The 27,764-nt window shown below is 41.8% G+C and overlaps 1 protein-coding gene and 1 long non-coding RNA gene across 4 annotated transcripts in view; both read left to right on the top strand.

The window, feature by feature from the left end:
- Nucleotides 1-27,764, top strand: part of LOC143325789 (uncharacterized) — an 87,730-nt gene that overhangs the window by 51,513 nt on the left and 8,453 nt on the right. For 2 of the 3 annotated variants that reach the window (XR_013077572.1, XR_013077571.1), the window contains exons 4-6: nucleotides 10,735-10,804; nucleotides 12,693-12,833; nucleotides 14,328-14,407. This is a non-coding gene — a long non-coding RNA (uncharacterized LOC143325789). Of the gene's footprint in view, nucleotides 1-10,693; nucleotides 10,805-12,692; nucleotides 12,834-14,327; nucleotides 14,408-27,764 lie in introns of all 3 variants that reach the window. The other variant, XR_013077570.1, reaches the window with a different exon arrangement.
- Nucleotides 1,731-7,148, top strand: zic6 (zic family member 6). The gene is made up of 2 exons (XM_076739103.1): nucleotides 1,731-3,695; nucleotides 5,636-7,148. Exons 1-2 carry the CDS (start codon nucleotides 2,738-2,740, stop codon nucleotides 6,259-6,261), a joined length of 1,584 nt encoding a protein of 527 aa, XP_076595218.1. The 5' UTR covers nucleotides 1,731-2,737; the 3' UTR covers nucleotides 6,262-7,148.

The following is a 27,764-nucleotide window of genomic DNA, read 5'->3' as shown; positions in this document are numbered from 1 at the left end:
GTGTTTTGATTGTTGGGAGTGATATTTTGCATGCAACAGTCACTAGGATTTTGCCTGGCCTGTCAGGCAACCCACACAGCTGACCGGACTCATAGAGCTGAAGGTTTTGAAGAGACTGCAGATGTCAAAATACCAAAAATGTATTCGAATGTAGATATTTTAACATTTAAAAGTTGTGTTTACGTTCATGTGCAGCTTCCAAATTTAAATTGTTACATTATTGCCATATTTTATCAGATCTAACAAACAATACTGGAAAGATGTAACATGATAAAGTCCTCAGATAAGTAATAAATAACTGAATTGCATATTTGCGTTTTCGCCATTACTCTTAGAATTTAATTGTTCATCGCTATGAAGCTAACCTGACAACTCCAACATTAATACTAATAAAACTAATGGAGTTAAAATTGTTCCTAACTTATTTTACACATTTTAAAGATATAAATTTGCAAATTAAATGCTTACACTCATTTAGCTGATTATGTTGTTATTACCGGACTTCCATCCTGCATTACAGAGAAAAGAATACACATGTAATTTATGGAAAACTGCTTATTAGGCTGGAGTCTAATTAAGTTATGAGCACATTAAGGGCCATTTGAACGTTTGAGCAAATGTAGATGTTATGAGCACTGAAATAATCTTCATGCAAAATATTACAGCATAATCTGCAGTTTATCAAACAGGCCTCACTGTGTGATTGTGTTATTGAGGAGGTGAGCCTCATAGAATCGGCGTGTGGTGTTAAATCATTAAAAGTGCAGTTTTTCTACACAGTCCTCTCTGTTGTTTTGCCCTCCTGTTGCAAATGAGGACCTGGAATCATTTGGGGCGCAGGTCTGTCTGTCCTTTATGCTTCCTGAATGACAGATTGGGAACTTTCGGTTTATATGCCTTCAACCCTGAGTCATTTTCGGAAATGCATCGGGTTAAAGGTTGACAAACATGAGCGTCCATTACAATCATGACGGAATTAGGCCAGTTCGGGGCCTGTCTGCTATTTTGCGGCATTTAATGTCAAGTGGGCCCCTTGCTTTGTCTCTGCAGGTGACGTCAGCATAACAATGTGGAAAAAGGAATTTTTCTTTTTTTCATTTTTTTTTTTTTTTTTTCATAGAGAGTATAAAGTTGAAAATTCAGACAAGCTCCACACTTTCGAAATAAGGAGGATTTTCACCTTAAACCTATAAGCTGCAGTCCGGAGCCCATACGCCACGCCGCGCACATTTAAATAAAAGCAACAGATAAAAGAATTTGGCCACACTGGTGCAGGTAGAGGGAAATGCGCTGATAGAATCAGATCCACGTCAAAGTGCAGGAATACGTGCTGCACGACAGGAGAGAGCAGAGCTCCAAGCTGCTGTCCTCACAGCACCCCAAAGTAAGAAAGTTTCTCTGAGTTTCCCAGGAACAGTGCAGCCTATTCCACTGCTGTTTGTCGCGTTTTATAATTTACATTTTACGTAACCAAATTTTACGTGTGCGCTATAGCCTGCATGACGCATCGTGCGCGCTCTGGGTGATTATTAATTTATTTCATCTTAATGAGAGAGGGTCTATCTATAGAAATGGTTCACATGGGCTCAAAGATAAATTGTACATCATGTTCTACAGTCTTCTGCAAGACATTGCTGGGAAATATCTGTGTGAAATAAGTTTTTCCAATAAGATTATGATGTGAGTCTGTGATATGTTGGTGGCCCGGAGCGTCATGTAGACTAGAACTACTTGTTGCTTTATCAAAGTTTAATTTTTTCTTTGCACACGAGGCCAAACAGTAATTTTGTGCCCTTACAAAAATGTGTGTTTCTAAAAATTAAAGTGTAGCATAAAGATACTGTTACCTCAAAGAGAGCTTTATAACTTGTATATTACATTGAAAACACTGCTTTCAGCGGTGTGATCACACAGGCTTATGATACACACATGCATTATTAACATTTTTAATTATTTCAAATAACCTATTTAATTACTAGAGTCAGTTTGCTGTAACTTTCACTGTTTTCAAATGTGGCACTCCACTCAAAATGCTTGACAGTAATTGGCCCGGACACGCAGTGGCCAGTCTCTCTATTATTCTTGCAGGGCAGGAATGGGACATTTGCTTTGGCAAGATTTCCAGTGAAATAAAAGACGGTAGATGGGCTGTGATTGTCCTGTGTTCCGCTCATGTCTGCATTTAATCACTTGGCTTTTATCAGATGATTAGTATTACACATTAACCTTTCCATTTTTCATATGTGGAGATTTAGAGAAAGGGGTCTTACGAGAAGGCGCCTGAAGTTAAAGAGGCAGCAATATTTGCGAGTATCGCGGCACATTTCAAAGCATTTTCTCTGCGATATTTGAAAACGGAGTCGTGCAGCGAACGCCTGCGTGTCCCTTTTAAAACAAACCCAGCGCCTGTCAATCACAGCGCATTCCAACCAATCCCAAAGCTCCCTTTTTAAAAGCAGGTTTGCCTGCTGTGCTTTTATATTGCACCATGGCCTGTTTCGAAGCATTTTTACTACCACGGTTATTGCCACAAATCAAGAGGGCAAAGTGAACGGCATGGGACTCACACCAACTTTAACGAAATTGAGTCTGGTTCCTACTTCTGCGAAGTTCACGGCCAAGAATTTCACATGCAGATGATATACAAACAAGGGAAATGGAAACTGAATTTCTAGGTGTATCCTGAGTGCTGCATTGGTTTGATTTTGCAAACTCATAGCCAAACTCACAACAAAACATGACAAGCCTTTCGAGGTTTAGTGGCTGCCCTCTCTCTTGCGTCAACCCCGGGGAGAGCAATACTGAACCCAGCGTGGTGCTGCCACCTTTGGCAGGAGAGCACATGGGACACCCCACTGGCAGTTCCTTAAAACTCTGCCCCTCGCACAATTTGCGAGACTACCCCGAGACGAGGTCCAGTGCATATGTTGACCATTCGGTTCCCAATTTTTCAGACTCTGGATACCCCAGCCACCGGTTAGAGCACAGCCCTAGGGGCATTATCATTGGAGCCAATCTTTCTGGAGCCGGCATGCCACCCGTCACTGATCAACTGGCATCAAGAGCTAACCAACATGGCGGGATTGGAAGGTATCGTGACTTTCCTGGCTGCAGGGACAACAGAAGCCATGCCTTTTTCACAAGTTATCAGGAGCAGGCCCATGCCTCCACCGACGCATCTCGAGATTTCGGCAGCCAGATGATGCTGGGTTTACCTGGCGACCTCCTCACCCGGACTCACCCTTATGGCCAGGCTATCAACCCCAAGGGAAACAGCCAGCAACTTGTCACACAGTTCCTGGGTCTGTACAAACCCCTCAACATGGCAATTCAGCGTGGAGGAGGCGACGCTTTCCTCAGGTGCTCCAAACAAACAGTGAAGCACGAGCTGGTGTGCAAGTGGAGTGACGGCCAAGAGGGGGCTGGGAAGCTGCCTTGCTCCAGAGCCTTCGGGACCATGTATGAACTTGTCACCCATGTGACAGTGGAGCACGTCGGAGGACCAGAGCACTCTGAATATGTTTGTCACTGGGAGAACTGTGCGAGGGACAGGAAGCCTTTCAAAGCCAAATACAAGCTGGTGAACCACGTCAGAGTCCACACAGGGGAAAAGCCCTTTCCCTGCCCCTTTCACGGCTGTGAGAAAGTGTTTGCAAGATCAGAAAATCTTAAAATCCACAAGAGGACTCACACAGGTTAGTTAATCGTCATACTGCAACACAAATTGATAATAATAATGATGACGATAATGATGACAATAATAATAATAATATATTTTGATGGGTGAAATTTTAATTAAAATGTGGTCAATATTTTCAGCTTGTCGAACTGTTTTATTTATTTATATATATATTTTTACAGTTTTGCATTCTTTATCTGTGTGAACATTTTTTTTTATTTTTCATTAGTGAAACTGATTATGGAAGTTTGATAATTCTGTCGCGTTATTATCATTATTATTATTATCACTTTTATTGTTATTATTATTTTTATTCATTTAATTAACATTAGATGCTGCTGGTGTTTTTTAGGCCTACATTGTTAGAAAAAAAAGTGTTGTGCAAAGCTTCTCTGGCTGCTTCTCGCCGTCTCTGTTACTGCCCGGGTGTGCAGGAGAGCAGCGTGTACAGGCTCCATGCAGGAGCCACACATGAATAGTAGTAAGCCAGTTACAAACGAGTGTAGTCTGCAGGCCTGGTGGTTTGGGTGCCTCTCCCACTTCATTCAGTGAAATTATTAAATAAATGCCGGGACACCGGAGAGCTGTGACGTAGCCGTTACGCTGCTCTGCCTCCCAGGGACTCATCTCCTGTGCTCAGGAACACAGCACATCACACAGTGCTACAGCAGGAAATATAAAGGTGAGCAGACGGATGACCTCAGTCTGCAAAAGGAGATAATTGTCAGTGTAAACCAAAATGAGTCACATTTCTAAAAAAAGATGCCTTATTTATGGCCTTATCCTCCTTTAATTCCCATCACTTTGATTGGCTGTTACACGTCCCAACGCTGTGAAATTATGTCATAAAATGCATTTCATTTTAAAACGGTGGCTTTCTTTGGGGCTTTCCGCTCCGTGCCCCTGATCTGAGCGCAGATTCTAATATCCTCTATAAAAGGGATTTACTGTGCCGTCATATTTTATTCTTATCCTCACACACTACTACGCTGCAGTATAAACGTGATCTCACGAGTTGCAGTTATATCGAAATGGTGGCATTTAAAATTGGACATACAATTAATGAATGAAGTGGACCCTCAGAAAAAAAGAGGCCGGAGAGGAAAAATATATTTATTAAGCGCCCCCTTTTACTTCTGGTGTTCTACTAATGGAAGGATGGAGAACAGTAGGAGAAAAAGGACGCTTAATGACATTTGATATTACGCAACTGCACATGCGTGGTGTGTTGATAATTAGACATAATTTATGTCAGGATTTTTTTTTTCCACTCAGTCAGAGCCATCCGTTAAGATGAAGAATGATAATTTAAGAGAAACTATTCAACATTTATTTATGAGTCCGGCTCTTCTGATTGTCCGCTGCATCAGTGTGTAGGAACAGTGCGCAGCTGCAGGCAATTTTGAGGTAGAGGATCAATTAGCATTTTGATAGCCATAATTCATTCTGTGCACGGTAATGCCATTTAAACAAATCTTTGCAGTGGCTGTCGCAGGTCCGTGCTGATCTAATGCATGTTTAACTGCAGCCTTGTTGATTTAGAAGACGAGGTGTCTCACTTGTTGCGATCTGGGCTGCACCAAAGTTTCAGCAAGTAGTTTGAACTCTGCAATTTAAGAAGTTGCTGAAAGTTTCTGCACATTAGCAATTTATGCTAGCACAACTTGGCATTTTTAAATATTTATCATCATGCCCGATGTGGCCTGAAAAGCGGCTCTGTGTTTGCAGTGTCACTGACAGCTGAACATCACATAGTCATTTCACAGTGTCGACTGAAGCCTGAATGTGCATTTTTGGTTTCTAGGATCACTTTCAGCACTTTTTCAACATGGCTATAAGCAGCGCATTCATTTAACCTGGGCTGCATCAGTATTAGCATATATGTGCAGGGAGAGCATGCACGGGCCTGTGAAGAATTTTCATAACTCGCCGCCATTTCTCTCTTTGCACGTTTAGGTGAAAAACCTTTTAAATGTGAGTTCGAGGGCTGCAACCGGAGGTTTGCGAACAGCAGCGACAGAAAGAAACATTCTCACGTGCACTCCAGTGACAAACCCTACATGTGCAAGGTCAGGGGCTGCGACAAGTGTTACACCCACCCGAGCTCCCTGCGAAAGCACATGAAGCTGCACTGCAACAAGGCCCACGACGCCAAAAGCGGTGACGCGCGTCCTGGTGATGGGGGTCACATTGCGGAGGCCAGGTCAACCCGAGTCCCGGATGGAGCCCAGATCAGTCCCCCTCATCCCCCCACCTCCACTCAAGATATCCCCCTGTCCCCAGAGAGTCGAGACGACTCGACCCTGAGGTCACGTTTCCATCACACGTTTGACAGCAGTTTGGACTACTCCACGCACAGGTCACAGCCCCTCTTGGACCCTTTGCTGCTCCAGAGAGGCAGCTACAGGTCCCAGCCCTCCCAGTACCCCTGCGGCCAGACAGGTCACACGTTTGCCCAGAGCCCAAGGACTTTCCCCTCTTCTTCTCCCTTTCAGAAAAGTATCGTCAATGGATGGTACACATGCCACAGCAACGTGGACTCTTTCCCACCAAAGCAATGTAACAACATCCCGTCCCTCTGAGTTCCTGTTGGGACTCATGCGAGCGAGTTCAGTTTTTTTTTTTTTTCTTTTTTTTTGAGGGGCCTATTTTTTCATGTTCCATCATAAAACTTGCAGCTGTATCTCTATTACTCTGTATTTTTGTGAATGTTGTATCAAATACTTTGTGACACGTCATGAGTCATCCTATTGAAATCTTGCATAATTGCGAAATGTGGCGAGCTTTATTTGTCGTTGTGAGGCCTGTTTGGTTGAATTTGGCTTGTAGGAACTTTAACAAAGTGTATATGCCGAATTGTTCGCTGTGTTGCATAATTATTAAAGATATCTATCTCAAGTGAGACAAAAAAAAAATGACAAAGGAGTTTATGGAAATCTGCGTGTTGAGTCTCCTGAACTTATAGGCTGTTACTGGAGAGTGAGAGGAAACGTCTTGCTGAATGTAGCCCTAAGTGTAGGGGTCTTTGTTGAATGTAAACTAGGTACTGTAATGTATGTCGGGAAGGTTAAAGCATTATTCATGTCTTTATGTATGTCGCAAGATGAAATAAATATATGAAAGATCTTTTCTCAAGTTACATTTGAGACCTAACAAGCCTGCGTGATGGGCCTGAAGCGTGATTTGTCTGTAATTAAGATACTGCCAGGCTCAGTAGTTTTTTTTTTTTTTTTTTCCTCCCCTTGATTAAGTTTCTCTTTTCTCCCCCTTTTCATTACACATTCGTATTCTTGTTTGTATTGTATGTATATTTCACATTTCTGTGCCAAGTAAGACCAGTGTGAGCATAAACCAGTGTTCGTGATACTATTAAAAACGTTTAATCAGCATACAGTTCAACTGTACATAAGCCTACTGTATAATTAATTATGTATTCTATATTTTATTAAAGTGTCTATATTCTCTTTGATCGGGCGTGTGTGGTTAAACCCAATCAATGCATTTCCATCGCGAACTCAAGCTTTTTGCTCTTTTTTTTTTTTTTTTTTTTTTAAATTTTCTAGTACGCCATATTTAGGTTTGCTGTTTTGTGCAAACTAATGCACCGCCTGGACCATAGGCTGTTCTCACGCACAGATTTTTTCAGGGTTTCCAGTCGTCAGGAACTGACCAGGCCTTTAACACAAAGGTGTAAAACTAGTTTGATTGAGGCAAATCTCCTGTGAGTGAACGGTAACGTGATAAACTAAAATTCACGAAAAATGGCTAAAAGCTCCTGCTCAAACGGCCTTCTGTCAATCTAAGAGCGTTTTCCTTTTCAATCAGATTTTAGTTTTCTGTAATGCGCCATATGCATGCGTGCGATTTTTGGGTTACAGGTGTATTTGCCACGAGGTCACGCGCATTCTGTCTATCAATGAGCACGTCTTCGTGTGCCTTTTGCTTCCGCTTCTGGACACTTTTGCTTATTTTCTGTCCTTATTAATCACTTTTCACTATTGTGCGTCTTTCCTTTCACACACACACACACACACACACACACACACACACACACACACACACAAACCCTAAAGCGTCACCTTGAAGGTCAGCAAGCTGCAAACACAAATATGACCCGTGCAGCCGCAAAATATTGGATTGTGCAAACACTAATAACTAAACAGGCCATTAGTATTCCTGCCATTGTTTTATTCATAGCACAAACGGAAAGCTTTTATTTACCCCATAAAGGCTTTTACATTCAAAGCTTCTCGAGTTCCTCACTTTGAGTCTGAATTAACAGATTTCACTGTTCAGAAATGCCAGTACCACTCAGAGAGGACAGATATGTGCTGTTTTGTTTCATTTGGCTATTGATAAAAGTTAAAAAAGTTGCAAAGAAAAGTTAAAAAAAAAAAAAAAGAGAGAGATGTTAGTTTTGCTCATGTTTGCTTGTTGTTGTTGTTGTTGTTGTTTTGTACCTTCTGGAATGTAAATTTCATCAAACACCTCATTATTTTGGAGAGACGAGCTGAGAAGATGTCTGTTTGAAGCCATGGCAGAGCTTGAATTTAGTTTCACAACTAATCCCGGTGCAGAGTTAAACTCATCTGTAGTGAGTTTTTATTTGACATGCAGCTCAGTTTACACTTTGTGTCCTGTGTCAATAATTACACCCCTCTCTAGAAATATTACCTGCATGAAGAGCAGAGTGATGGGAAGCCAAATGACCAGGCTGAGGTACAGTTAATGGGACTTTAATCGCGTGTAGCTAAAGATGAGTGTCCTTGTCCCACTCAGGAAATACTGCAGTAGCTTGATTATTGTGGAGGTCGAATGGGTCACAATTATGATGAATAAGGCTTCTGCCAGGAGCAAAGCTTTAAACATTTTACCTATACGTGTGGAAGTCAGCATTTTATGCCATTAAACATGTGGATGATGACTGGCATTATATATGCCAATTTACTTTCACACATATCAAACAGAAATCAGGTCAAAAGTGCATTCATTTTACATATCTTTGAAATATTTTCTTACAGAGACCTGACAGCTAACTAGCGGCAACAAGGATGTTCTTTATTCCAGGGAATGGATTTGATGAAGGGGCAGTTGTCTGGATGGCCACAAAAATACATGAGGGTGAACGCTCCAAGACTGCATGAGAATCAACCATATTAACGCGCTTTAGGATCGTTAAGAGTTCAGACGACTTTGATTATGGTGCTGTTGTTTGATTGTTATTTGTGAGACGAAATAAAAGCGGGGTAAACCTACAAGCCGCTCTTATTATTTTTGTTGCAACATCCACTCTTCTGTATTTCTAAAACTGTAAAGGAAAACTGTTTTAATCCTCTGTGAAAACATGCAAAGTAAGCGCCTACGTTTTATGTGCTTACAGTGTAATTGTTCTCGAGATGGTGCAAAGCTGTGATGAACTTGTTTATGCATTCTGCGTGCTGGTTAAAAGTGTATGTTGTGCGTGATGCTCATGGGTATACATGTTTTTAGAAAGTCAGATATTTTTGATGATGCATTTTGCAAATCCCTCTCGAGTATGACCGCAGTTAATTTTAGTTTTTAGCTTTCCATGAGGCATCTTTCTGAAAACCATCCACCAGTTGCAGTATCTGGATTTCAGTTTTGATAAGACAACAACCAGTTTGAACTGCGTAAATCATCCGTCCATCCATCCATTAGCTAATACCCGCTTATCCTTTAGGATGGAGGGGGGGGCTGGAACCACTGCGAGCTGACACTGGACAAGAGGCTGTTGGTTACACCCTGGACAGGTCCTGCTTAAATCCTTTTTTTTTTTTGTCTTCTTTTTTTTTAGTTTTTGCAGATGTGTACCTGCTGCATCAGCTCTGCTCAGGCTGATAATGATAAGAATTTCTGTGGAGCCGAAGGCTTTGTGTTAAGTAGTGTGACGTGGTCGAAGATGGATCCTTTAAAGTGGCTGATATTGGCAAATATTTCAACTGTGAAGAGCCTCTTTCTTCAGGTAAATTGAGGTGAACTGGGCTGGCTGTGATCAGGGTACTTCAATGACGCGATGACTGAAATTTCTGAGATCACGTTCTCTTGTTTTATCAGTCTTATCAATAGCTTGCATCAAAATGCTTTTGGTGCTACTGTAACACCGACGATTTTAAAGAGACATTCTGTATTTCTATCTCAGAGCTCCTCTTCCAAACCCCAACTATTGTATGCTCTGTCACATTCTGCCCTTTTCTCCTCTATTTCTAAAAATAGTAGGTCTCTCCACTGAAAAGGTAATAGAGGTGATCAAACATCATTTTGTGTTCAAAGAGGCTTCTGTATTTGCATCTGGAAAACTGATAATCCGTTTGTTCTGTGGGGACATGCAGAAAGCCAAAAGGCAGCAACCTAAACTGTGAATTTCTGCGACTACAGTATGGGAGCTTTCCATCGTGTGTTCTGACCAAGCCGGGGTAATATTCCATCATCATTGAACCCTGCCACACCCTTCCCCCCAGTAATCACAACTGATTAGACCTCCGCTTCCCAGTTTGCCACTTGTCCGCCGCCATCTTTACTCTCGCGCTCTCTGCCTAGCAACAAGCACAGGCGCCATTTTGGACAGGGTAAACTGGGTATACATAAATTTAATGTAAATAAATCCATTTCACCTTGGGATCCATTGAATTGCTATCTTCGCCCCCTGGGTAGCTGTTATGCCATGCTCGGGTTGAGCCCCAGCTGTGTACCAGGGGGTGGGCTGCTTTGTCACACCGGGTCTTTGGTTTTATGCATCATCATAACCATGCGTGACATCTTGCGTAACTTGCGCTGTGCGGCTCCCATACTTTTCCGAGTACGGTTTCAGCACTCGGCTCGGGCTGTGTCAGCGTTGACTCCGACTGACCAAGTGTGATTTTAATTGGATCTCTGGCTTTTCCCCCCATCCTCCCCGTGTCAAGCCAGTGGTGCTCTTGCTCCCCAACTTGCTTTCTTCTCATCCACCCCTCTGTGCCCCCCCCTTTTTTTTTTTTTTTTTTTTTTTTTTGCCAGGTCCCCTTGTTCCTCCGTCTCATCTATCTCTATCCCTGCAGCTCCTGGCTATCTTCACCCTCTATGGCTCCTTCATGATGGCCCCCTAATCTCTGCCAGTGTGATTCCATGGTAAGTAGATGTCCTCTGCCAGATTCTCCCTCAAACATGCATGGAACTTGACTCATATATCTGCTCTTTCTGTACACTGCCCCTCTGTCCATGGAAAATTGCAACCCCACATGGTAAACTGGATGCAGCTGCACTGCTGCTTTCATTTTTTTTTTTTTTTTTTTTCTCACATTCTCTTTCCAGTTGGAGAATGCTAGCTACCGAGGGGTTTGGCATCAAGGCAACAATGATGCTAACAATGCATAATGAGGACAATTGTAACAATGAAGAAAGATTGATTTTAAAATAAAAGATTTAATAATATGTAATATGGCTGTCAATAAGATTAAACAGAGGAGTGAAATGAATCACTTGTTCCTCTGTGAGAACATTAGTAAGGTAATCTGTTTCATGTGTTAATTTGACAGCCTGACAATTAAGATGCTTTTAAAAAAACAACATCAGAAGCAGGGCTCTTATGTAAGACAATGCAATCATTACAATTAAATGCACGTGTGTTTACAAACCATAAAATGGTGAGTAGGATTGTAGAGTCCCAGCGCTGTGCTCTTATGATTTAACCACTGATCCTTCAGATTTCTTTCTCATCCCCATGCAGTTTTCTGATTTCAGCGGTGCCAGCCCCCTGTGTAGTCCAGCCTGTACCAGGGCTTATTAAACTGGACTCCTATTCACTCTCCCCAACGGTCGCGCCACTGTCAACTTAAGCCCAAGCCCCTCGAACGCTCAGCTCTCCGACTATTGTTGCAGAATTCGCCAAAAACTGAGTATCGCTGAGCAGCCAATATGCAGCGGGATAGAAGGAAAGGCCCCGCCTATCCTCATATCTAATGCATATTTGTCTTTTGATGCATTGCAATTTACCCCTGTGGATGGTTCTTAAAAAGATGTCTTTTTTCCTCATTTTTTTCATTTATTATCCATGCCTTACATAACAGATATTTTGACAGTTTCTGATGAGCCAGTTTTCTGAGATATGATGGAGACTTTAATGGTCTCCTGTGAGCTGGTAAGCTCAGGAGGTAACCGCATGACTGACAATGATTATCTCATGCGATGAATAAACAACAAACGGAAAGCAAAAGTGTTTCGATATGGCCCGCAGTGTTTGTTGTGGCCTGTTGCAATGCAAAAGGAAAATAAATAATATTTTAAAAGTCCACATCTTTCAAAATCCGTAATTCCAAGTTTTTTTGGGAGTCAGAGTAGGTTGTGTGGGGTGAGCAGACCTTTGAAGATCTTTCAACTCCTGCAAGCTCCAGGCCTATGAGATGCAATGCCATCCTTTTAAGGGAATGACCATAACTTTGGTCCCCTTGCTTCTAATCCCTCCTCCAGACCCTTGTCATCAGAGATCAACCAGGCTGAGCCTTAATGTCCTCCACTCGCTGGCAAGGGCAGCTGGTAGCTTTCATGTATGTGAAGAGCCAGATGAATATGCTTAAATCTGCACGTTGGGGCAGGAATTGATGCCTTTATCTTCATCTGTGTTTTTTAACTGTGCTGCAGTATCTTTGAGAAATTATCAGTTACACTTTAGAGCCTCTGCTTAATGATTCACATTGTACAGAATACATTTGAAGCATTTTGTTAGAAAATGTTAAAAAGGCTTTGATCACGAAGCCTAAAGAGCACAATGCCTTAGATTTTACAAAAAACAGTGCAAAGAGACCCTAAGTGCCTGTTGTCTTTGCTGTCTCTCAAAACTATCACATTTCATTAGCAACAGTTCAGTTCTGTTGTGAGATACAGCATTTGAATACTTTTTGTACGATTCCTCAAATCTCTGTCGTTTGAGGTTGAACTTAAAAAAGGGATCACATTGATCGCGGTCCAGGGTGTTTCAAAGCACAGAGTAATCGCAAGTGTTTAATTTTATCTGTTGCAGTATGCATTGCAAGGCGGCTGTGTAATCAAGCCTGTGAACTCGACATCTGAAGGAAGGATTCTGTTTCTGATCACATCCCCATTGAAGTCCATCCATTCGCTGAACATGGATGTGTCGACACACTCGCGCTCGCTCTCCTTGGTATGTGGCCGTCAAATTAATACACGTACTTGACATGATGCTGTGTATAGTTTTCGCCTGATGTCTAGTGGTTGTAGCAGTACAGGGGGCCACATTTTAGAAAGCCCAGAGTGAGGACGCACGGCGATCTCGCTGTTAACCTTCAGCGTTACAAGAGCACCCCAGGGCCTAACTCTACAATGATGGATGTAGGGTGGCGGGGGGTTAGGGGGGCCCACACACAACCCAGGAATTCCCCTTGGGCCTTTTCAATTACAGTTCGACCAAGCTCCACACTGTGATGATATGTTGCTTTAAGGCTGTGACATTAATGGAGGGGACAAATGTGATTTGGTGTGGTGTTGACCCTAAAGTGCATGACAGAAGCGCTCTCATGGTACGCATGAAACAGGAAGAAATGCAAGGCGACCTGTTGTTGCTTTGTTTATTTACAGTCATCAATAAAATAATCCGAACAGACCAAATTTTCTTTTGGGTTCCTGTGAAGTTAAAGAACTATTGATGGAAATAGTTTATCATCAGCCACAGGCTAAAGGGAGCACAAGGAGCATGAGAGAGAGTAATTAGCCACTAGTGCGGCTTTGAGGAGCCCAGGTAACGGATTTAAGAGCGGCAAAGGGAAAGTGGTGGACTGTCCCTTCATCTTTTTCATGATCAATACAGCAGCCTAACCTTGTATTGGACGTATACTATGATATGGTAATGAGATTTCAAATGCGTGGCTGTGTAGGTGTGTGCGAGCACTTGTGCACAGTTAACATCAGAAACAGCTGCAGTGGTTTTGTCCCGGGATCAGCTCTATGGCAGTATCACCGCTGACTGAAACCTGTGAAGTTTGCACTCTTCCACAGATGACTTTCTAAAAGTCACAACTCACTGCATCTATTTTAGTCCGCAGGGAATAATCCTGTGTTCTAGGTATCTGGGAGAGGAAGGGGATCAAAAATCCATCCCACATGCACCACATGAGTGTCTCATATAGCTCCCTCAGGTCCGTTATTAAAGTGGGATATGGCAGTGGTAATCAGCGCTTGTCCTCAGCTCCACTCCAGTATCTGGTACATTATCTGCACTGTTGCTGTTGGGAATGCCATTGTATTCCTTCAGTTATGTAATTGACAGAATTATGCAATTCATCCGTGCAACTGGGGTGTGTCTCAGAAATATTAATCTGCAACAAAAAAGAACATATTCCCTTGGAAATACAGTGCCTTCAGTGTAGCAAACACAACATCCCCACCCTGCTTTGACAGATATCAGGTCAACACCAAAACAAAATCTGGGGTCTGAAAATCGCTTGCGTGTGGAGGAGAAGAGAGAGGAGTTTACTGAAGAACATACGTGTTTGAAATTGTACAATATCTGAAAGTTTTAAGGACACCAGCGTAAAAAGCCTCACACTTATAAACTCTGCGCATCTTGTAATTGACTGGCATTATTACCGACTTGATCAAACACATCATTAACGGCGCTGTGTACGTTAACTTCATTCAGAACGTCTGAGGGGTCATGAATAATGCCGCGAAAAGGAAAGAAGAAAGGGTAAACCTCTCCCTCTCTCCAGCAGCTGCACTGTAAGTACCAAACTCTGCCCTTTTTTTTTTGTCTGCATGCGTTTGAAATGTTGTACATTTACATCCTTTTATCAACACACAAAGTAAAGATACCAGCCAGTTGCATGAAAAAACAGAGCAAACGGATCAGGAGCCAGCGTGGGCTGTTGGTAATCCACACATGTGAACAAGATGCCAGAGGCAACGTGAAGTCACCGACATAATTATCTAAACACGTTTTATTATTCATCTCCGTAATAAAACGGGCTTTTGCTGCTGTTGCACGTTGTAAATGCATCAACCTATAGATCATATCAGATCAGATGCGATCATAGGTACTGATATTAATTGATGCTGCTCTTGTTAGCTGAGTTTAATTTGTGGGCACCCTGACAAAGTATGGAGGCTAATAAATGTCTTTTATTGTCCTCTGAGAAAACCAGATGTTGGGGGTGGAATAGTGGTGTGTGTGTGTGTGTGCGTGTGTGTGTGTGTGTGTGTGTCTCCAAAGTTAAATGAAACCTAGGCCACAGCAGCGTGGAGGACTGATGTCCCCGTGTATTCTAGCTCACAGATCACAGAAGTTATGAAAGACTGCTCTTTGATCATTTCCATTTCCAAAATAATTTGCTTTGAACATTTCAAGTCACTTGTGCTTTTATTTATAAAGCCTATTTAGACAATCAAGGGGTTGAAAATAATTAGGCTCGCGTGCACACGAGTGTGGACATGTATTCCCTTTCAATCAGTTAAAACCAGCTCTGTTAATTAAAGTTCTGAGCCGTTACTCTGCCCAAATAATTTTCTTATTAGCAACTGCCTTCCTTAGATCTGTTGTCAGCAGAGCATATTTTCTTTTGGTTGCTCCTTTCTGGGTTTTTTTTTTTATTTCCTCTCACAGAAATCCCACTGACCCATATAGTTGATCTCATTTTTGAAGCGTATAATATAGATTCCACGTTAAGAGAATGGAGGCTCTATTATTAGTCCCATTTGAGGTGCACAGCCTCCTTCTAGGTGCTGCCGCGTGTTGCTGAATTCCCTGAGTGAAGCATTACCATCTCATTTGGGTAAGGGTGAGATTACCTCATGCAACCGAGCTGTTTCATCACAGAAAATGCAGGGGGAGCCGAGCTGTCGCTGTTGACTGTTTATACGCGCGTCTGCAGGTAGAGGCATTCCAGATACATTTCACAAACATCACACATGACAACTTGTGATGGCACCTTACTGATGTTTCCCTTGAAAGGTCTCTCACTAACAACAACATCCTATTGATCCTCTGCACCATTTTAACAACCTCCTCACACCCTCTCACACATACACACCTGAGTGGGTATGGATTGAAAATGTTAGCAGTTAGCGGCTAGCTTTTGCCAACACGTCCCCCCGTTGTCAATTAGGCCCAGTCATTGTGGGGTCGGCCCTGGAGGAGTCCCGCGCAGGCAGAGCGTGATGGAAATCAGCAGTGTAAATAACGGCTCATCCCTCAGTGCTGAATTAATATGCAATACTTGCATTTTTGTGCTGATTAAAAGGCTGTGGCACGTGATGAGCTATCAAAACAAGAAATAGACTACTCGGATTAAAATTCTGCTTTTAATTGGAGAGATGAAAGGAGCAATTAGTTGCAGTTGAGTTAAGTTCTTTTTTTTTTCTAGTCAGCTTGTCCTCATTTACTAGAAAAAGGGGAAAAAATAATAATGCTTTTTTTTTTTTTTACCATACCTTCTTCAATTTTGGCATTTTTGGCTTGGATGACTTTACTTTGGTGGGTACACTTGTACAATCTATTGTAATTCAATAGAACAGCTCAGCCATGAATTCTACCTTTATTAAGTTTGTCCTGTTGAGCTTCTGCTGACATCGTTGGAAATGTTGGAAACATGAGGAGAGCCAAATACTAGAAACACTTACAGTGTTGCACCACCACTAACTATGACCTTAATGCTAAAACACAGAATTGAATTAACACCTCTGTGACAGTGTGAAAAACAACTGCACATTATGGGCATCAGGCAGCACAGGTGTATTGGATCGCATTAGATTGTACAGGTGTATCTAATAAAGTGGCCACTGAGTGTATTTCTACTTATTGTGTTGATGCTTCTCCATGTGGTTGTGGTGTAAAACGGTGCTGTGGAGGCCAGAGGGTCAAACAATACTGCATTTAGATCTACACATACCATTCAGTTGCCACTTCATTAGGTACATCTAGCTAAAACTGATGCAGTCAATTCATGCATTTAATGAGTAGTTATAACACACTATAATGCAGCTGTAAGCAGATATAAGAACATTTCAATGGTTGATCAATATACAGTATTTGCCAACAATTTAAACTTCTATGATTTTAAATGATCACAACTGTCTTTTACTATAATCATATCTGTGCATATAAGAGCCTCCTATTGTGGGAGCCCATAGGAGGAATGATAAGTACAGCACTTATATCTCCTACAGCCACGTTATGATGTGTTATAACCATTGACCAAATGTTTATATACTATTCATGAAAAGGAGGAAAAATGACCGTAACACCTCTTCAACAAAAACAAAACACTATGAAGTCAGTGAAGGTGTCATTTACTGCAGAGCTGCTGTGTTAGGCTGCATTGGTTTGAACTTTGTGTGACTAATAAACTGACCTCTGAGTGTCTGCTTTGCTCAGTCTATGTTATTCTTTGTAAATAACAAAAAGCACAGGTTCAGTGAGAAGTCCCTCTTTCTTGGGGATCTTGGGAGGACTTGTGCCGTGTTGATGACACCGTATATGAACAGCGTACAATTGGCTAGTGAACAAAAAAAAAAAACCTCCCACTTGTTGGCCTCCATCCCTCTCAGTCAATATATGTGTTGCGTCCATACTCTTTATTCTGTACATTTGTAGCCGTGAGGCACCTGTTTCAGAGAACTGCAGATTCAAGCGTGTGATGTGGCGGCCGTCGGGAGTCTGAGGGGCAAGGCTGCTTTGCAGTGGTAAAGGATACATTTCCTGTTGTGGAAAAGGGGGCGAGATGACCAGTGGTGTCGTTCTGTTATTGCACCGACCTTACTCATCAATCAGAAATCCAAGCTTTGACAGTTGCCAACATTAAAGGGCTCTTGCCAGCGTGTCCTGTGCCAAGAGGCTTCATTCTGCTGAGCATATTAATACACTGTAGGTTACAAGGAGGCTCATCACTGATCATGAAGGGAAGGATAGATACTCCTGAGCCACACCCAGGCATGATTCAAGTCAGTATTCATACTGGAACATACAGTCATCAAAGACAGTGCGTTAGTGGACCACTGAAACGACTGAAGAGGCGTGAGACCTTTCCTTTTTTTTGTCAAGTGAAGAATTGAAGAATTTTATTAAAACAAGACACAAAGAGAAAAACGTAAGACAGCATGAGTTTAATTGAGGGATCCATTCCAGCATTAAATATATAAACAGAATAATAATTTTACTCCAAGTTTACACACACACACACACACACACACACACACACACACACACACACACAGATTATTATTTGAGAAGTAAAGCAGTTCTTATTGTTGGTAGACTTTGTGCACGTTGCTCAAAGGCCTGCAGACGTATTTGCATTCCAGGCTGATTTGGGGATTCAGCTTCAGAAATAAACCTCATGCTAAGAAAAAAGAAAAAAAAATCCAGTAAAATAACCAGGATGTCACAGCTGCCAGTTGCAGGCTGTGTCAAAAAAACCCCAAAAAACTTTTCATCCTGATTCCACTCATCTGCGTTTAGGTGTGTTCAATATGCTTCTCTCCACCCATTTGGGGTTTTGATTCAGGCAAGACGTCTGTTTATCTGAACAAGCAGCAGAACTTCAGCTGAGCCTCTTTTGCATTCAGAATTGTGTCTTGAACGTCTCAAGCAAGTCAAGCTAACAATCAAGCTAACTGCTGTAACTCTCTTTGATCTGCTGCTTTAACCACACATTAATAATCACATTCATTTGAATGGAATTTGCACCAAACATTATAGGTACTTATTTACTTGTAATGAGCCTTTTTGCAGGCTGAGTCGGGTTTTGTCGACATTTTTGATTTTGGAGTCACTTCAAGCATTAAAAGTGTTATTTCACATATACATTTAAAGTGTGCACATCATGTTTATTAGATGTTTTCATTCAGAGAGTCCTACTTTCAGCCGTTACAATGAGCCTGTCTCAGCGTGACGGACCTCGCTGCTTATCAGACGTGAACAAGCAAAATCCGTTCATTCATCTGAAAACATGTGTGCCACAAAACATACAGCACACTGCTGCCTCACAGCCCCAACAGTGACTACTGCTGTTTTGCATGGGGCGCCATCTCTCAAAAATTGAGGTGGAGCCACACAACAAATCCCCAGTTAGACAAAATACGTGCAACATAACATGCGTGTTTCATGATATCAGTAACGAGACATTCTGAGTCGGCACCCGAGCAACGTAGTTTATGCCTTTACCAGCATTTAGAGTATCTTAATTCTTATGCAGAGAGTGTGATTTAGCCCTCTCTGTGTGTACCAGGACATGTTTATGGGCTAATAGGCCTTTGTTAGTAGTACTCTATTTATTTAATACAATTGTAGTGTGAACAGAAGGAATAATAAACAGGCTGACTAAACATACGATTCTTCTTTTGGGCTGAGAAAGCCCTGTGTAAGGACACAAAAGGGGGACGTTTCCACTGCGGAAAGTAAATTCTTTTGAAGTGGAACTAATCATCTGAGGGATGGTTCTCGTTGTCCTAACAACGCTGCTGAATTGGAATGAGCCTTCTTTTTTGTGGAAGATATGTTTTCTCTTTTTCATTCAGAACTGATGATGATAGTAGTTTCACGCCCTGTCCACCCACATTGTCCGTCCAAACTTCTTTGCAGATAAGTCTTTACTTGGAGACGCCGAACACACGGCGGGTGACTCTTGGACTGTGACGTCAGCCTCACTCCTCTGTCTTCCAGCCTTTACGCTTTTTAATACCGTTAGAATGAAAAGGGAATCTCACAGCAAATCCTCTCCAATAACACTTCTTTCTTAGAGTGTGAAAAGATCAAGACTTTTAAACTACGCCTATATCATAATGTACCAGTCACTCTTAAGATAACACTGCTCTAATGTTTCTAGTTTGGTTTGCTTTTAGCAAAATTAAGAGTTAAATATGCACATTGGACATTTTTATGTTAATTAAAAAAAGGAGGCTGTATTTAAACAGTGCTTGGAGTAAACATTTCCCGTCTTTGAATGCTTTAATAGGTTTTCTGAGTGTAGAGATTTGTTAGGATAGGAGGTAAAATAAGTCAAAATATTCTGTAATAAGCGGCTTTAATGCTCTTGTTTCTTTTTTTACATCAGAGTGTCTTGAATGCAGCAGTTAAAGCTTTATTTGCATTTCTCTAGTGTAAAAATCTGAACTGGTGGATCTCCCTCTCTGTATCTCCTCTGCATTTTGAAAAGCTATGCTACTTTAGCTCGCATTAATTACTTGCTTCTTACAAGTGAAGATCTGAATTATTCTGCCTTTTCCTGACATTAGTGGACAGGACGTGGTTTGAAGGTAAAGGACGTTTTATTCTCATCTCAGTGTAATTAACCTCAAACTTAGATTAAATTAAAACACTGACCTTAAAGACCTGTTGACATTTGCATGCTTTGCACAATGTGATCAAGTGGCGTAGGTATAAGTAGCACATTAGCTATTCTTTGTGAAGGTTTAGCCCCTCTTTTATGATACATTATGCCAACTATTCTGCCCCTACATGCCAATATTTGCCAGCTCTGTTAGGGTGTAAAGGTGAATGCAGGAGACTATACTGTTCTTCTTCCTACTAAAGATACTACATCTCATTTACAAACCAAGTAAGAGTTATTAGCTGGAATGATGAGGTCTCTGATTCACCGCGACACCTCCTTTGTGTGCAGCTGAAGGGATGTAACTGTGTGCTCCAGCTCCTGCCCGGGGTCCCCTCATACTCCCTCAGGGAGTTTAGAAAGGTAACTTTGGCCCTCTGACCTCAGACTGAGAGAATTCCAATCTCTTACCGTTACTAAATCTTTATCTTCACACAGGCTGTATAGCTTCACCTCTCTTGAGTTATAAACTGTCTGCCTTTCTGCTAGTCCTATAGTCATCCAGCCGTTTTATTGTCTCAGTGGGGGTACAGAGTTCAGGCAGCAGTCATCCCCAAACAGAGGTGAACTGTTTGGGGAAGCGTCCTGGCTACTGTGCTAACTTATCATTCAGAGCTGTCGAGGCTTTGAAGGAGCACAAAAAACAACAACACAGGGTGGATTCTTCACTGTAAACTAGCTGTAGATTTTAGCGCACAGACAGTTTGTCACACGGATAAATAAAATTGCTCCTCGAGGGATGAATGAACTGAAAAAGGCTCTTGTTGCTCTTGTTGAAACTTTAAAATATTCACCTCTTTATAGCGAATAAATTATTTGAAACACCGTCTTTACGGCGTAAAGATGGCCAATGGAATGGAAATGTTAGCATCGACAATCAATCAAAAGTAAATTAACCATAAATTAAGCTTTAACCATCACTAGATCAGTCCCCAGAACTTATATTTTTGCAGTTTGTGCTTTTTAACTGCTTAATTCAAAGCTTTCCCACTGTGTTTTTCATGCTTCTTATGCAAACTTCTGATGGCTACATAAGTCTGCATTATTCATACTTTCTCTCCCAGATAATTTATTAATTGCGATATAAAGACAAGGACACCCAAAGAATAATAGGTTTCAGATTTATGTTCTAAAATAGTCAAAGAAAAAGGTTTCAAATCAAACAAATTTTCAACCCTCCACAATAGCAGCCTGTTGGCAGCGGAGTCAAGAATGTAGCCAGAGATTTGGCAAACAAATTAGACCCAATATGAGTCTGTGTTGATCACTATAGTGAAGTATTTGTATTACTGAGAGGCAGGTGGCAGCCAAATGAACAAAGTCGTTCTCAGTCAAAAAAACTAATTCAAGCGCAGTACAGACTTGTGCTCAGCAGTCATTAATCTACATGATGTTCAGTTAAAGCAACAGCTTTTCACACACCACTTTAAGTGTATTTAGGCTGCTGATGCGGGATTTGGCAGCAGCGTGTTCACAGTGATGTCACGCAGAGTTGTCTTCCTCAGCTGGAGACAATAACAGCAGGAATTAGCCTTGCCTCTCTCTCTCTCTCTCTCTCTCTCTTTTTTTGAAACGGTGAAAGAAATGTTTGGATGTTGAATCTGTTTTGTCTTGTCACTGTCTGCCTGCTGTACACTGCCTGCTGTCTGCTGAAGCCTCACTAGCTCACACACACTATTACTGACTGGAGCAGGTTAAGGCAGGACACGGCGCATAAGCTCGTGGCACACTTGAATGTAGGCCATTTTTAGTTCTTGTTGGTTAGAAAAAAAATTCAGCCCTTTAGAGGATACAAACTTGGAATCCTCAAAGAACCTAATTTCTTCTTCCCAGCTAGAAATTGCCTCTTTTAAAGCTCAATGAAAGCACACTGTATTCTAAACTTGGATAAAGAGGGCTGTGAGGAGGCAAAATGGTTCGCAATTTCAGTGGTCCAGGAATACTGTACATTTTCTTAACAGAGCGATCGATCAGTTGTGTCGCATTATCCTCGAATCTTCCAAATATCCCTTGGCGTGCTTTGTGATTTTTACATGCCATGCGGTAGCTGGTTGCCATTGTCAGCATGGCAGACTGGGAGCCGAGGAGAGGACGCCAGCGCTGTGCCAGTTGGCTCAAGTAGTGAAAACACAAGGCAGACACAGCACGATTCTAATCTTTATCGTTCCAGACACGAAGGTCACTTTTGTGGCGATTGCAGTTTTCATGCAGCCCATTAGTCACAAGACAGATTCCACACACGACGTATGGATCTATGGAGCCGCATACGATCGGCCGTCACCGCCGCTGCTCTCCGTCACGTGTGTGTTGAAGTGAGTTAAATGCGAGATTTAGCCTGTTTACGCCATTAAAATGTGATTTTTCCTCTGAAATTAAAGGGGAAAGATTGAGGTCAAGTTATTCAGACAGTGTTATGTAACAGTGGGTGAGCCGGAGCTACTCCAGCGATCAGGCAAACAGTTATAGCACATGTTTATTATTAAGAGCTACCATCAGAAGTGATAAATATTTCTCCTGCGTTTTTCCAGAATTTTAAACCAACATCATGCTGTAAGTACAGATAGTAGGAACACCTGCTCACAAGGTGCTCGTCGTGATTTTTTTTTCATTTAACGAGCTGCAGCTATTCCCCTATTCTGTTAAATCCCAAACAAATGCTGCTCTCGTCTCTGCTGTGCTGCATTCGCCTTGGCTTGCAGCAAATAAAAAACGTGTGCACCTTAACTTATTGTATAGCTTTATCAGGTTTCACGCAGCTCTCGAGCCTGTGGATCTATCCTCCTGGTGGTGCTTTGCTTGGTAGACAATAGTCCTGCAAATATCAGGGGCCAAGTCATTATCTTCGGCTCAGCAGGTGTAGACATTATTGGAGTGTTGAACTAATGATATGTAATGAGCTCTCTGTGACACATGTCTAGCCACCCTTACTATCATGGGGCCCATTAATAGATAACAGCATCATAATTAGCTTCGTTGGGAAGCCAAACCTGAGCTTATAAATATATCAAACTATATTTAAGTTGTGTGCACAGTTTCACGTGCTGTGTCTTCCTGCAGTTGCCCAAAAAGTGAATTAATCTTGCTTTTGCTGCCGTTTGGTGTGTTCGTACATCAACGTGGCCCTGATAGTACACACAGTGTTCCCTTTCTAGGTGTGCGCATGCACAATTGTCTGTAACGACTTTTCTTTTGTAAAACAAACACCAAGAAATTTATTCCATGGCGGACAGAGGGGCGAGTCGGTATTTGTTAGTGTTTTCAGTGTACTCGGTAAATTGAAAGCCCAGGACACAAATACATGGCTGTCTTAAAAATTTATATTGGAAATGGTTTTGATGTTGTACCCCACTGCAAACACTTTCAGCCCTCTGCAGGTCTCCTAGCAACAGCAAACAAAGGCAGGACCCATCTCAAGTTTCCCGTGGAGCGGCCAGTCCGGCGTGCCTTTGATCTTGACTGGGAAAATAGCTGAGTGGGCACTACTCACATTTGTCTTTCATTTACTCCAGCCCCCCCCCCTCCCCTCTCCCAAAATGCTCCCTGAAACAGCCAAATCTTCATCTGTCCCCAGCAACCAGCACCCCTCCTGGATAATCGACCATAGCAAGGGAAGTCATTGAAGCACGGCAAAGTTTGGTTGAAACTGGACGTTTTGGGTTCGGAGCAGAGTTGCTACCTTTAGCAGGCTCGATCGTTTGTGGTTCCTCTGTGCGGGGACGTGAGCGTGTGTGCACCGAGATGCTATTTTATCCTTTGTTTCCATTGTCTCAGTGTAGTCCTATGGCTGAATATATCAACCTGTGCCCCAGGGCTTTGAAATAAAAGCCTTAATAAACACAATAAACAGCGCCTCTAACTCTGCCTTTGCAAATGTTTTCAGCTTTATGAACTTGCACCAAAGTGAAAATAGTCCCTTTATTCCATGAAAGTCCCAGTGCCCACAGAAAAGTGAGCTCACAGTGGAGCCGATGTGCAGAGTGACGGGGCTGCCGCAGAGCGCTCGGAGTTTGAATTCTGCATTTAAAAACTAGGATGCACACAGGAAGAGGAGGATTTTGAACTCCCCGTGTTTATTAACGCTTTCGAAGAAAGTCCGGGCAATCAGAATCCAAATAACTCCCCCGTTCTGTTCACGACCAGGCATAGACAGGGCAACGTATCTTAGAGCTATTGAATTTTATCTTACGCCAGTGCTCTGCTCTGCTTTCATCCAAAACAGCTCAGACAGCTCGAGAGATTTAACAAATTGAAGTGTTACACACTGTTTTGGTGTAATTTACTGTAATTGATGTTTCTATCTTGTGCTGAGGCCTTCTAAAGCAATTGCTTGTGTTTGTAGAAAGACATGCAGCCCAGTGGGGTGTATTGACTCAGGCTGTTGACTAATACTGCTCTATTGGCATGTTTTAATGCTCTCCCATTGTTTGACTAACAGACTCCTCTGTAAAGCTAAAAGCACACCTTGCACACTGCTCAAGATGGGGATCAGTTCTATACTTTTTCTACACTGCGGTGAAGAGCTGGAAATAAGCAGATTTTCTTTTGATGGGGACGGGTCAGCGTGTGCTGTCTGATCTGGTTCTGTTTTCCTGCTCATGATCTGATTTGAAGGCACAGCGCTCAGCAAATTCTCAACAATGAATGTTGTTTTTATAAGAAGAGGAAAATATTGTCAAAAGTAGCATTATCTGGTAGACTGTACATATTGATTTGGCACTGAATAACCTCGTTAAGCAGTGATGTGTACAGACAGCACTGGCAGACCCAGTGACTCAATATTTAGCAATAAGAGTAGCCTGGTGTTTCATTATAGGCTGATTCCATTCTCACATCCTTTAAAACAACGTAAAATACTCCATTCTGTACTCCAGTCCAGATGTTTTATCAGCAAAATTTGCTTAAAGTATCAAAAGTAAACTCATTAAGATACTTATTATGCAGACAAAGTGGCCCATGTGAGCATTATGGTTATATTTCATATGAATAGATGGTTCATACTGGTGCAATGATGTGCATTTTAATGTCGAGCTGGTTGAGGTGCAGCTGATATGGAAATATTTTTAAGATCATCAAATCTTGTGCTGTTTGTGTATGAAATCTTGCAAGTACAGTAGTTGAGTAGATGCACTCAGTTTCCTTCCACCGATGCATATTTAATATCTTTTACGTCAAAAATCAGATGAGTAAAGGAAACAATGACAAACAGACGTTTAAAAAGTGTCTGACAGAGACAACAAGTCAAGTTTCCTTCAACAAATACATCAGGACAAATATAAGCAACATAAGATGAATCCTGAGACGTTAGAATATTTTTTAATGGTGAAATATTTTTGACTGAAAGCTCAGACTATTGTTTCCAAGGTCAAGAATGAACCTTGACGCTCAGCATCTTCTCATGATAAACATATCATAATGCGTACAAACAAACATACAGTTCTGTCTCAGAGCTGCTTCGGCTGTGTTGCTCCTAGCTGTACGCTAGCTGACACGTTTCCGCAAACTGTCGGCTGAAATTTAGCAGCTATATCCCACTTCTGTAAAGCTGCATGTAAACATAAACACTGCAGTTAATCAAAATACTGCAAAACATCGTACATGACAGCGTTTTGTTAACTATATTCCGCATGAGCGCTATTTGTGTGCTTTCCAGCACCCTTTGGAGAGAAGAAACCCCATATTTCATCTGTTATGCTGATGCTTGTTTGTGAGGAACACTCGTCCTAGCTGGGTCCTATTTCTGTTTGTCAAAGCTGCAGAAGAGCAGGTTTTTACATTCCTTCATGATCCTTTTATGGAAGTGACTGTGGTTTGGGTTGTTACATGTGAAAAAACTGTGAAAAAACTGGTCCCACCTCTGCCTTCAAGCGCCTCTATCCTCCCCTGCATACGCTCTACACACCGAGAAGCCTTACATTCATTACCTCACAATATCCAATGCTATAGAGTCACATTGCTCAGCAACGTTGTGATCTACTACACAGAAACTGAAGTGCTCAGATAAGCAGACCCTTACCTTTCAAGCAGTCTTGTGACCTGAAAAGGCCAAGAAAGGTTTGCTTTTACCTCTCACCTTCAAGAACTCTTTTCTAACTTAAAGGGTTCTTCTGGGAAGAAAAAACAAACATTTGAAGCACATCTTTTTTTTCTCTCTCTCTCTCTCGCAAAAACCCATCGGAACCCATTTTAGCATATTTATTTATAGCATGTTTCTGATTCAGAATCCTGCGCAAAAAAAAAAGACTGTTATAGCATCAAGTATCATCACATTACCCCTGACAAAAAATAAAGCATGTCTTCATGCTTGTCTGCAGCAAACCCCACACAGAGTTCTACCCCTCTGATAACTGCATGTGCCATCTGACTCTGACAACAATGTTGGGGTGGGGAATGTATTAATATCCTCCTGAGCCCTAAGCATGCACATTTACTGTCACCTTAATTCATCAGGTTACATGCTTACCACAGCTCACTTACAGTGGGCTTCCATGCAGGCCTTAGCTTTAAGAGAACGTTTGTCTTATCTGACCAATTTTGGGCATACAGACCCTTTTTTTACGAAACTAGAACAGGTTTATGACCCTGTAAGTTGAGCTGTGGTGATGTGTGGTGTATTTAAGTAACAAAAATATTCCTTTAAAGAAGGGGGTCCTTGAAATACACTGTGTTAGATGATGCATAGTTACTGTTAAGAGTGCTGCTGTGCATCCTTTGCCTCACTGCTGCCTTTGGGAGCTGCGAGCTTCATCATGATATCCTTATGAATAATGTAGGTCAACAATTACATAAGGACACAGCGCAGGGTCATGTTTTTTGTATATTGCCAAAATTGCATCATGTGAATACAAACATTTTCTGTCGTTGCATCTTAATATTTTGCATTTTCTAAGCAGCGGCACTGAGGGCAAAGCTGCAGAGCAGATTCAGCACAGAATCTATGATTTCACAACCGTCATTAATACATCAGCACACTGTTTTTACTTGTGCTGCCATCAGATTTGCTCTGCGAGGCTGAAAGTGTCATGAACAAGTTCAAGCTTCTCGAGCTCCAGTAGCTCCCAAAGTGGCAGGACCCACACACTCCCACTACTCCTGATTCAATGCTAAATGCTTGGTTTGCGCAAATTAACTTTGACAATTGTTCATCCTTTCCAATATAGTGTAGTTGAATACAATTCAACTACATTTTTTTTAAAAAATCAATCACAATGTCTCTCTGGAAACAATGTCCTCATTACTCTGTGTAATCTAGAACTCACTGTGAAAAGTTTTTATTGGAACTACTTTACATTGATGAGGCAGGGGTGGAGGCACAAAAACTAAACCCAGACAGATTAAACCGACACCATCCCCACTGTTAGATACCTCTAGAAGTATGTCAGTAAATAGGTTTTGTCTTTGCAATTTGGATGAACTGACCCTTTAACTCAAAAGCCGCTCACTGCTGTATAACTTGTATTCACTGTATTTCCCATTAAGATTACTTCTCCTGGGTAGACAGACTTGAATCATTACTTGAGCGTATTAATCTTACTCTGCACTCCCCTGAGTTTCCTTAATGTTTCTGCTCATTTGCACATAATTTGGTCCCAGTCACTCCACCACCAGTTTGCAAAAGAGCACCATTTAATTTCTGTCACAGAGAGATGATGTTACAGTGTGGAGGTGTTCAAGAAGGATTCTTGCTCATTTGACTGGTGCAAACCCACCTACTCTTTCACAATTCATCATGCTATGAGTGGAGACCATTGTAGTGG

Source organism: Chaetodon auriga, chromosome 9 (genome assembly GCF_051107435.1).
Source record: "Chaetodon auriga isolate fChaAug3 chromosome 9, fChaAug3.hap1, whole genome shotgun sequence".
NCBI lineage: Eukaryota > Metazoa > Chordata > Actinopteri > Chaetodontiformes > Chaetodontidae > Chaetodon > Chaetodon auriga.
Note: the sequence above shows the minus strand (reverse complement) of the source record. Positions and strands in the feature narration are given on the sequence as shown.